Source organism: Coregonus lavaretus (assembly GCF_964263955.1).
Source record: "Coregonus lavaretus genome assembly, chromosome: 2".
NCBI lineage: Eukaryota > Metazoa > Chordata > Actinopteri > Salmoniformes > Salmonidae > Coregonus > Coregonus lavaretus.
Window position 1 is genome coordinate 37596422 of NC_139989.1, and position 11498 is coordinate 37607919.

An 11498-nucleotide genomic window follows, 5' to 3' on the forward strand; every position below is an offset into this window, starting at 1 on the left:
CAGCTGATCTCATTGATTCTTCAAAGGATCCTGTCACTGTTGAATCCTAGCCACTAAAGCGAGAATGCATGGTTCATTTGAAAGGATTAATTCATTTCAATAAGCTAAATCACCACTGGCAGCCCTAAGATGATTACATAACCAAATCATTAACAGAGCCTTGACTGATTAAATGGGCCTGTGAGTGAACAGTATCACTGTTTTATGGGAATAACCCATTATGGCCTCAACATTTCTGAACAACAACCATTCACTATTAATCATGTTTCAAGCCCTTAACCCAGGTTAGAGTTTGGTTACAAAATAAAACCTTTAATTCAATAAAGCCCCATTGACATGTAGTTTGTATTGACGTTAGAATAATTATAATCATTCAAGTTCATATTTTATTTAACATAATTCATATTGCAGTCATTGTGAACAGCTGGGATTTCAATATACACAATAGAATTGTAACATTGTAAGCCCCCACCCCCCTCCCTACCCAATGAAATCTAACGGCCACCCCACCCAGAAAACCATAACAAAACAAAAAAGATCTCCCAATCCCACAACAGCCCTGCCTGCATTACTGATCCTGTCAATCTATGTCTGCGTCCGTCCGGTCGTCCTGTCTGTCAGTCCGAGCATCAGTCCTCTTGCCAGTGTGTGTCTATTGTCTGTATTATACGTCTGGGTTGGTATGTGTACCTGTCTGAAACACGTGTGTGCATGTGATAGCATATGCCTTGCGTGTCAGTAGGCATGTTGTTGAGGCGTGTGTGTGTATATTATACGTTTTGCCACCAAGCATGGGTGCGATCCGTCAGGTTCAGAGCTCCAGTAATCGAGAGGCGCTCGCATAGCGTTCAAAACATACAACGCAATCCTTTTGTAAAAGTGAGTAAGATGTCTGTATGTCTAAGTGCGTATCTCGTCTGTGTGTTTTTGTCCTTGTCCGCGAGCTGGAGGATCAGTTGGCATGTCTATCTCCGCAAAATAACAACTGTGGGCATCAGCAAAGTGGCATATACCGATTCTCTGAGCGACATTCACTGACCATCCAAACCTGTCATCTTTACCTTCGAATCCCCTCCCTTCCCCCGGGTGAAACCCCCACCATACTTCCCACTCCCGGCCCCATCGACCCCCTCCCTCCCCGACCACTCAAGTCTGTGTGTCAGTCAGTATCTCAGCGTGTGTAAACGGTAATGCGTCTTGGGGGGGGGGAAATTAAAGCAAAATGGGCGAGGAGCTATTTGAGACATCGCTCAAAATACGTGGCGCCCACATAGCCCCCCCGCAGCGACCGCTGGACATTCTGCTCAAAGAGCCTTCGGTTCGTCTGCAGGACCTCCGCCGCCTCTTTGTTCAAGGGGTCCTCTGGATTTGGCTCCTGAGGAGGAGGAGAAGGGCGTGGTTATTTGCCAGGTGTTCCTACCTGCTCCAACCAGTTGACCAATCTTTCAGAATCTGAAAGCCATAGTGCCTTCGGAAAGTATTCAGACCCCTTGACTTTTTCCACATTTTGTTACGTTACAGCCTTATTCTAAAATTGATTAAATTGTTTCCCCCCCCCCCCTCATCAATCTACACACAATACCCCATAATGACAAAGCAAAAACCGTTTTTTGGAAATGTTTGCTAACTAAAGAAATTACATAAAAACTGATATCACATTTACGTAAGTATTCAGTACTTTGTTGAAGCACCTTTGGCAGCGATTACAGCCTGGAGGCTTCTTGGGTATGACACTACAAGCTTGGCACACCTGTTTTTGGGGAGTTTCTCCCATTATTCTCTGCAGATCCTCGCAAGCTCTGTCAGGTTGGATGGGGAGCGTTGCTGCACAGCTATTTTCAGGTCTCCAGAGATGTTCGATCGGGTTCAAGTCCGGGCTCTGGCTGGGCCACTCAACGACATTCAGAGACTTGTCCCGAAGCCACTCCTGCGTTGTCTTGGCTGTGTGCTTAGGGTCGTTGTCCTGTTGGAAGGTGAACCTTCACCCCAGTTTGAGGTCCTGAGCGCTCTGGAGCAGGTTTTCATCAAGGATCTCTGTACTTTGCTCCGTTCATCTTTCCCCTCGATCCTGACTAGTCTCCCAGTCCCTGCCGCTGAAAAACATCCCCACAGCATGATACTGCCACCACCATGTTTCACCATAGGGATGGTGCCAGGTTTCTTTCAGACGTGACGCTTGGCATTCAGGCCAAAGAGTTCAATCTTGGTTTCATCAGACCATAGAATCTTGTTTCTCATGGTCAGAGTCCTTTAACTCCAAGCGGGCTGTCATGTGCGTTTTACTGAGGAGTGGCCTCAGTCTGGCTTCAGTCAGTAACCTATTTAAATAAAAGGTTAAATAAAATACAAATAAAGTCTGGCCACTACCATAACGGCCTGATTGGTAAAGTGCTACAGAGATGGTTGTCCTTCTGGAAGGTTCTCCCATCTCTACAGAGGAACTCTGGAGCTCTGTCATAGTGATTTAATCAATTTTAGAATAAGGCTGTAACGTAACAAAATGTGGAAAAAGTCAAGGGATCTGAATACTTTCCGAATGCACTGTACATCCTGCTACATTCCTGATTCTAAGCATGGTGAACAAGGAAGAGTAATCAAACTTGGCTGGGCAAAATTGGAAATAGAATATTCCCTGTACTCACTAGAAATAGATACTGTAGTCCATATATGATGGAGTTAACTGTCAACACAGGCTTCCAGTCCTCTCTGTAAGAGAAAAATAGATGTTAAAGACACTGCTCAGTATAATAGTAAAAATGTAGAATTCTGTAGTCATTCTGAATTATCAAACCAGACAATGAAAACAAAGTGACCACAAAGTGCCAACAAAGTGGCCACAGTGCAGTTTGTGTACCTCAAGATATTTAGGCAGACATTGCCCTCCAGGTCAATGTTTGGGTGGTACACCATTGTCTCACACTTCACCTTCGGGGGGTCATGAGGGTAGCCCTGTCCTACCTGTAAAACAGAGCAGTCACAAGTAGTCAAAGGAAGATATTCTCTGACCTTTATCCATTCACTTTCTTTCGACTAACGACTGAGTTATTAACAACATGCTTACCATCAAGATTCTTAAAGACATGATCGGGAACTTTGGCGACTACTAAGTATTTTTTAAACCTCCCGCTATGGGCTGAATGTGTCAATGTGTAGTTCATACATGCATAATCTATGATCTGAATTACTGTCTTACCTCAATTAGACACAAAATCCCTAGTTTGAAAGCGACAGTTTTTTTGGAAGCTGTATTGCACCATTTCCCATACATTTTCCCCCACGTGAGCCAGCCCCTAGCAATTTGAGTTCTAGCCAATGAGCTTCAGCCCTTTCCATTTGAGTGAGAGCTAACAAGATGCCCACACAGTCGAGCCAGAGAGAGAGCAATGACGTGGTGCACATATCTTCACTTACACTGAGTGCACAAAACATTAAGGACACCTGCTTTTTCCACGACATAGACAGACCAGGTGAATCCAGGTAAAAGCTACGATCCCTTATTGAGGTAACTTGTTAAATCCACTTCAAATCAGTGTAGATGAAGGAGAGGAGACAGGTTAAAGAAGGGGTTTTAAACCTTGAGACAACTGAGACATGAATTGTGTATGTGTGCCATTCAGAGGTTTAATGGGCAAGACAAAAGACACAGTGCCTTCAGAAAGTATTCATACCCCGACTAACTGCACATTTTTGTTGTGATACACCCTGAATTCAGAATAGATTAAATATTTTTTTTTCTCATCCATCTACCCCATAATGACAAAGTGAAAACATGTTTTTAGAACTTTAGCAAATGTATTGAAAATGAAATACAGAAATATCTCATTTACATAAGTATTCACACCCCTGAGTCAGTACATGTTACAATCACCTTTGGAAGAGATTACAGCTGTGAGTCTTTCTGGGTAAGTCTCTAAGAGCTTTGCACACCTGAATTGTACAATATTTGCCCATTATTATTTTCTAAATTCTTCAAGCGCTGTCAAAATTGGTTGTTGATCATTGCTAGACAACCATTTAAGTCTTGCCAAAGATTTTCAAACAGATTTAAGTCAAAACTGTAATTTGGCCACTCAGGAACATTCACAGTCTTCTTGGTAAAGCAACTCCAGTGTAGATTTGGCCTTGTGTTTTAGGTTACGGTCCTGCTGTAAGGTGAATTCATCTCCCAGTGTCTGGTGGAAAGCAGACTGAACCAGATTTTCTTCTAGGATTTTGCCTGTGCTTAGCTCCATTCCGTTTATTTGTTATCCTGAAAAACTCCCCAGTCCTTAACGATTCCAAGCATACCCAAAACATGATGCAGCCACCACTATGCTTGAAAATATGAAGAGTGGTACTCAGTAATGTGTTGTATTGAATGTGCCCCAAACATAACACTTTTCAGGACAAAAAGTTAATTACTTTAGCGCCTTGTTGCAAACAGGATGCATGTTTTGGAATATTTTTTTTATTATGTACAGACTTCCTTCTTTACACTGTCAATTACGTTAGTATTGTGGAGTAACTACAATGTTGATCCATCCTCAATTTTCTATCACAGCCATTAAACTCAGTAACTGTTTTAAAGTCACCATTGGCCTCATCGTGAAATCCCTGAGCGGTTTCCTTCCTCTCCGGCAACTGAGTTAGCAAGGACGCCTGCATCTGTGTAGTGAGTGGGTGTATTGATACACCGTCCAAAGTGTAATTAATAACTTCACCATGCTCAAAGGAATATTCAATGTCTGCTTTTTTTTTTTTACCATTTACCAATAGGTGCCCTTCTTTGCAAGGCATTGGAAAACCTCCTTGGTCTGAGGTTGAATCTATGTTTGAAATGCACTGGTCGACTGAGTAACCTTACAGATAATTGTATGTATGTGTGGGGTACAGGGATGAGGTAGTCATTCAAAAAGCATGTTAAACACTATTATTGCACACAGTCAGTCCATGCAACTTATGTGACTGGTTAAGCTAATTTTTTACTCCTGAACTTATTTAGGCTTGCCATAAGAAAGGGGTTGAATACTTGACTCAAGCCATTTCAGCTTTTCATTTTTTATTACATTTGTAAAAATTCCGAAAAACATATTTCCACTTTGACATTACGGGGTATTGTGTGTAGGCCAGTGACAAAAAATCTCAATTTAATCTATTTGAAATTCTGTTACACAACTAAATGAGGAAGAAGTCAAGGGATTTCTGAAGGCACTGTAAAGTGCCTTTGAACGGGGTGCGGTAGTAGGTGCCAGGCGCACCGGTTTGTGTAAAGAACTGCAACGCTGCTGGGTTTTTCACGCTCAACAGTTTCCTGTGTGTATCAAGAATGGTCCACCACCCAAAGAACATCCAGCCAACTTCACACAATTGTGGGAAGCATTGGAGTAAACATCGACCAACATCCTTGAGAAACGCATTCGATACCTTGTAGAGTCCATGCCCCGACAAATTGAGGCTGTTCTGAGGGCAACTCAATATTAGGACGGTGCTCTTAATGTTTTGTATCAGCGTATGTGATTTAGTACACCATTTTCAGGGGCCACTTTTGGCTTGTGAGCGCTACTTTCAGAACTACTGTCTAAAAAGTATACACAAGTACCGGAGAATCTCTTTAAGGCATTTAGAATCAGAAAAACAAAAAAAGAGAACAGCTTTAATCTAAAAACATGCAACAGCACAACTTTTGTTAAAGGTCCAGTGCAGCCATTTTTATCTCAATATCAAATAATTTCTGGGTAACAAATAAGAATCTTACTGTGATTGTTTTCAGTTAAAATGGTAAACAAGAAGCCAAAACAGCTTCTTAGCAAAGAGCAGTTTCTCAAGCAAGAATTTTGCTGGGACTGTCTGGGAGTGGTCCGAGTGTAGAGGGGAAAACGAAAAAATAGCTGTTATTGGAATTAAGGTTTGGAACTCTGGTTCTCATTAGTCTATTAACCAATGTCCGCCTAGTGATGTCACCAGGCAGGCCAAAACTCCATCCCACTAAAACAGGCCGAAATTTCAGGTGGTCTTTTCAAAACAGCTCTTACACTAAAACGACTTTATAATAATTTTCACAGTATTATTCCATCCTCATAGTGTGGAAATATACACTCAGTGATCAATTTATTAGGTACACCACCCCATTCACAAAAATGGTTAGCTCCTACAGACAGTGAGTCACGTGGCCATGGCTTGCTATATAAAGCAGGCAGACAGGCATTGAGGCATTCTGTTACTGTTTGAATGAACGTTAGAATGGGCAAAACAAGTGACCTAAGCGACTTTGAGCGTGGTATGATCGTAGGTGCCAGGAGCGTCGGTTCCTCCTGGGCTTTTCACGCACGACAGTGTCTAGGGTTTACCGAGAATGGTGCGACAAACAAAAAACATCCAGTCAGCGGCAGTCCTGTTGGTGAAAACCGCTTGTTGATGAGAGTTCAAAGGAGAATGGCAAGAATCGTGCAAGCTAACAGGCGGGCCACAAACGGCGCAGTACAACAGTGGTGTGCAGAACGGCATCACGGAACGCACAACTCGTCTGACCTTGTCATGGATGGGCTACTGCAGCAGACGACCACACCGGGTTCCACTCCTATCAGCTATAAACAACAAGAAGCGCCTCCAGTGGGCACGAGATCACCAACACTGGACAATTGAGGAGCGGGAAAAATCCTGGTTCCTGTTGCGTCATACTGATGGTAGAGACAGGATTTGGCATAAGTCGCATGAGTCCAAGGCCTCATCCTGCCTGGTGTCAACGGTACAGGCTGATGGCGGTGGTGTAATGGTGTGGTCCCTTGATACCAACTGAGCAACGTTTGAACACCACACCTTGTAGAATCACCTTGAAGAACTCAGGCTATTCTGGAGGCAAAGGGGGGTCCGACACAGTAGTAGGTGGGTGTACCAAAAACGGGCCACTGAGTGTATATAAAACACAGGAAAATCACATTTCTGACTGCACTGGGCCTTTAACCAGTCAATACTGACATTAAAAACGTCTGATACCAAATTGTGACCCTAAAAATACCACAAAACAATAGCTATCAAGTAGGTGTAATGCCATTAACAACAGTTTAGTGTGAAAGTAAAGCAAGGGTGTAGTGACTCATGTCGTCCCGATGTCTGTCCACCCACATTAAGCCCCCTTACCTTAAAGCTGAAGACAAACTTTCCCCCTTTGTAAAAGCCCTAAAAAGAGAGAAAATAACCTGAGAATGTGTTTACATATGGGTTTCTATGAATGCTGTTCATAGCCTGTTTGGTGGGTTGGCATGAGATAATGTCAATGTACAGTGCTAAATAATACATTGTGTACAAAGTATTTATCCTTGGATATTAGTTGATAAGCCACCACGTTAGCATTACAAACCATTCATTAGTTGCAACTGTACAAGTTTGAGTACAATAGTTAAAGGTTTAATAAACACATATGACATATGGAGGATTCTCTCTGACAAGTAGCTAGTAGCTACAACTTGTTTCAGGAAAGAGTGAAGACCTCGTCTGGTGAGATGATCAGTTTGAAGTTGAGCAGATCATCTTGGTCGGGGAAGACGATCTCGCACGTCTTTGGGAGGTTCAGCTCATTGATGTCTGCGAGAGAGTAAGGAGAAAATTAATATGTCTCAATGAATAACAGAGTTTTTGCATCGATTTCTTTTCAGTGGCATGAATGAAACCTGCCTGGCAGAAATATGAAAACTAAAGTGTTATTTTTTCCCGCTTTTTAAAAAAAACTGACAAAAAGTGGCGTGTAAATGGTATTGAAGGCACCTGAGCAACGCAGTCCAATGAACACCGTCCAATGATTCCTTCTGAAGTGCTGGGGTGATCCCACACCAGTGGTGGTATTTTCCCTCTCACTCTGAGGTCTTTCAAACTGTAATGGTCGCCCCGCAGTATTTCCTATATTCTGCTTTGAATAACACACCTGATCTTTTTCTACAGAGTTTAATATGCGAACAGAGTCAGTTCACTTAAAAATGAGGAAAACCAATTCCTGACTATGTTGTGGTCCTCTAGCCTAATAACTAAACAACATTCTTTAAGTATATTGGTCACGGTATATAGGTCCCGTTGGTTTTAGGTGGCCTTCATCCACTATGAAATCAAAGATTAGCTTAATCTTTCAAAATCATGGGCTTGAGTCTATACAGCAGCTTGAATTAAAGGCCAACTGGATATCTTATATGAGGTCCATGGTGTTACAAGGATCATGCACCAAACAACTGAGCCATTGGAACAAAACCACCACACTCATCACAGGGGTGGTTTAAATTCCATTATCCAAGTATCTGGGAAAACATTTGTTTACGTGGTTGTGTGGGGCTTTTCAAAACATGGTTCATGTCTTTTCACATATATCCAACCACAGCATTTCCTCATTCTGGACAGCTGGAAATGTCAAGTTCACTTTTGAATCAATATTATTAGCGAAAGACCTGGCTTAACAACTCTGTAACTACTTTATAAGGCTGAGGTTATAAAACATATTTCTTGCCATCCAACTCCGTCAGTCTTTAACTGTTCCAAGTGTCATGTGTTCTGTCATGAAAGGTATGAAAAGTTTCAATGTCTCACATGTATCTTTGCATTAATAACATTAACTAGCCTATCTACATGTTGTACACAGTTACTTTGTGACAAACAGTGTACTCCAACACACTGGCCAGAAACTATGTTTGCAACCTTGGTAAGTAAGTAAGTGAGGCAAACATCCTGGCTAGTGATAGTTACTCCAAGTCAGTACAGCTAACTAGAATTGTATAAGTTGCTGACTAATGAAAAGCAAAGGTTACTTTTACGTTACTCAATAACACCAATAGTGATATCCTCAATAGTGTAAGACACATTTGTGATATTCGGTTGAATAATTAACAATAATAATAACCCACGTTTTTGAACTAGTTAGCATCAGACAGAAGTAGCAAGCTAACTAACTTTAATCTGCTTAATGGGTGTAGCTACTGGTAGCTTGTGTTTTCTCTTTTGCACGAACTGCTTAGTGGCACATCTAAATTGAAACATTGATAACTTAGCTAGCTACTAAACAAATTACCAAATATACAGTAAGTTAGCTAGCTATCTAAGTCACTAGTTAACTAGCAGGGCACATTAACTAACTTACAAGGGTGCTAACTAACAAGAAGTGCTGTAAATTTGAGTTGACTCCCTGCCTTCACCATCTTCTGGCTGCGACGTTTTGAGTTTTGTTTTCATAATAGCTAGCTAACGTTAGCCAGATGGTTAGCCAACTAGCTAGGTAACTAGCTCAGCCTCCTATGGCAATACACACCCGTTTTTGTTGTGTCTTTGTTTATTAACCATGTGGACAGACAAGTTAATTAAACAAATATGTTCATGGTTTAAAAATAAACCATCTGATTTTAAAGAAGCCAGTTAGCCTACCTTTCTGTATTCGAAGCTGGGCCGCGCTTGCTTTTTTACCCCCGGCTCCTGTTCTGTTTCCTCCAGCAGATTCCTCGTCTTTCTTCTGCTGCTTCAGAGAAAAGAGCTTAATCATCTTCAATTAGTTTATTGAAGATCTATATTTCAGTTCCTTCAATTAGATACAACTCTTTGTCTTAAATTTAGGCAGAGGTATGACTCAATACAGCACCGTAATGTTGTTGTAGCCGGTGCGTCTCAGCTACAATATCGGAAGACTAGCTAATAGCCTAGCTAGCTCGATAGCACTGCTGCGTGAGACAGTAACGTTACGATGCCAAGGTAGCGAGAGTGAAGGGGGGGGGGTTCTGAAAGAACAGTGGAGGTACACAAACTGGACCAGTTTGTTTCTGTTGATATGAAATCATTGGATATTGCCTAGTTGGGCTACTCATATTCATAAGCTTTATTTAACTTATACTCATATTGGAGGGTAAGCTAATTAGGGTTACTGCAAATGTTCATATTTTCTGGTTGAGCAACAGCCAGAAACTATTTGATTCAGATGTACAATGTTAAATCTGTGTTGATCATAGCTTACACAAAATAATCATGTAGGATACACATATGTATTTGCAGCACTGCACTGGACAGTATTCTGTCTCCCAGACAAGAACAATATGCTTGGAAAATGAGTTAAAACATCTTTGTCACATTTAATTATTACTATCTCAGTATAGAGTACCACAGTATGAGTCATAATACCCATAAAACAAGGACATTTTTCCAATAACTTCTCCACCATTCATTTTTCCCATAGGGGATTTTAGAAACACTTAAAACAAGGTCTGTGTTTCGTGTAGGCTTACCCCGGAGAGACGTTTTGATAACTGTGTAATTCACTCTAGGACAAGGGAATTATCAACATATTCGCCTGTATTTACCTGCCAAATATGAAATGCTAATTAGCTGCTAACTACAAATGCCATGATGATCTGGACGAGACTGCCAAATCAAGGCAAAGGTAAGAATCTCTGGATTAACTATCTAATGTTAGCAAAATTTAGTAATGAATAAATTGGCTACATTTCTTTAAATTGACAATTCTGTGAACTGTCTTGTGCTAGTTTTAAATTGACACAATACCTGTTAGCAAAGGTGTCAACATGCAGGGATTTGTAGTCTTGCATGGTGTCTACTTTGATGATAATTTGTGTTTTTGAATCTGAGTAAATAGAGCCGAATATATTGAAAAGTCACCTTGTCCGAGAGAGATTTACATGCTTATCAAAACGTCACGCCAGGGTAAGCCTACACGAAACACAGCCCTTAGTAAGTGTTTCTAAAATTCCCTGTGGGAAAAATAAATGGTGGAAAAACAATTGGAACCATTTCCCTGTTTGACCGCTAGGTTTTATGGGTATTATGACACTTCCAGTGTGTGGCTCTATAACTGTTGTGTGTGTGTGAGTGTGTGTGTGTGTGTGTGTGAGTGAGTGAGTGAAAAAACAGTGTGCCATCACAGCTGCAAGATTTGTGACCTGTTGCCACAAGAAAAGGGCAACCAGTGAAGAACAAACACCATTGTAAATACAACCCATATTTATGTTGATTTATTTTCCCATTTGTACTTTAACTATTTGCACATTGTTACAACACTGTATATATACATAATGACATTTGAAATGTCTTTATTCTTTTGAAACTTCTGAGTGTAATGTTTACTGTTAATATTTATTGTTTATTTATTTCTCTACCAACTGAGCTACATCCCTGCCGGTTGGTAGAGCATGGCGTTTGCAACGCCAGGGTTGTGGGTTCGATTCCCACGGGGGGCCAGTATGAAAAATTTAAAAAAACAAATAATAATGTATGCACTCACTAACTGTAAGTCGCTCTGGATAAGAGCGTCTGCTAAATGATAAAAATGTAAATGTAAAATGTATTGGGTAACCCAGGGGTAATCTACCCTTCTGTCTCTTCACACCTTTTTTTGAATGTACAGTTTCAGAATTTTTTGTGTGTGGATATTTTAGACACAGAATGAAATTGCCCACTGCTCTCCATCCATCACAAAATACATACAGATGTTTACTGACTATATGAATGTCCAACAAGGCTTCTTTTGTATGGAGGACTAAAAG

General features: G+C 41.1%; 1 protein-coding gene across 1 annotated transcript; it reads right to left on the reverse strand.

The window, feature by feature from the left end:
* Positions 1-372: 372 nt before the first annotated feature.
* On the reverse strand, positions 373-9936 carry LOC311101268 (NEDD8-conjugating enzyme Ubc12). The gene is made up of 6 exons (XM_084142398.1): positions 9376-9936; positions 7466-7560; positions 7117-7155; positions 2855-2958; positions 2643-2706; positions 373-1375 (listed from the first exon to the last, which is right to left on the reverse strand). The coding sequence occupies exons 1-6, from the start codon at positions 9488-9490 to the stop codon at positions 1235-1237; spliced, it is 558 nt and encodes a 185-aa protein (XP_083998524.1). The 5' UTR covers positions 9491-9936; the 3' UTR covers positions 373-1234.
* Positions 9937-11498: the final 1562 nt, after the last annotated feature.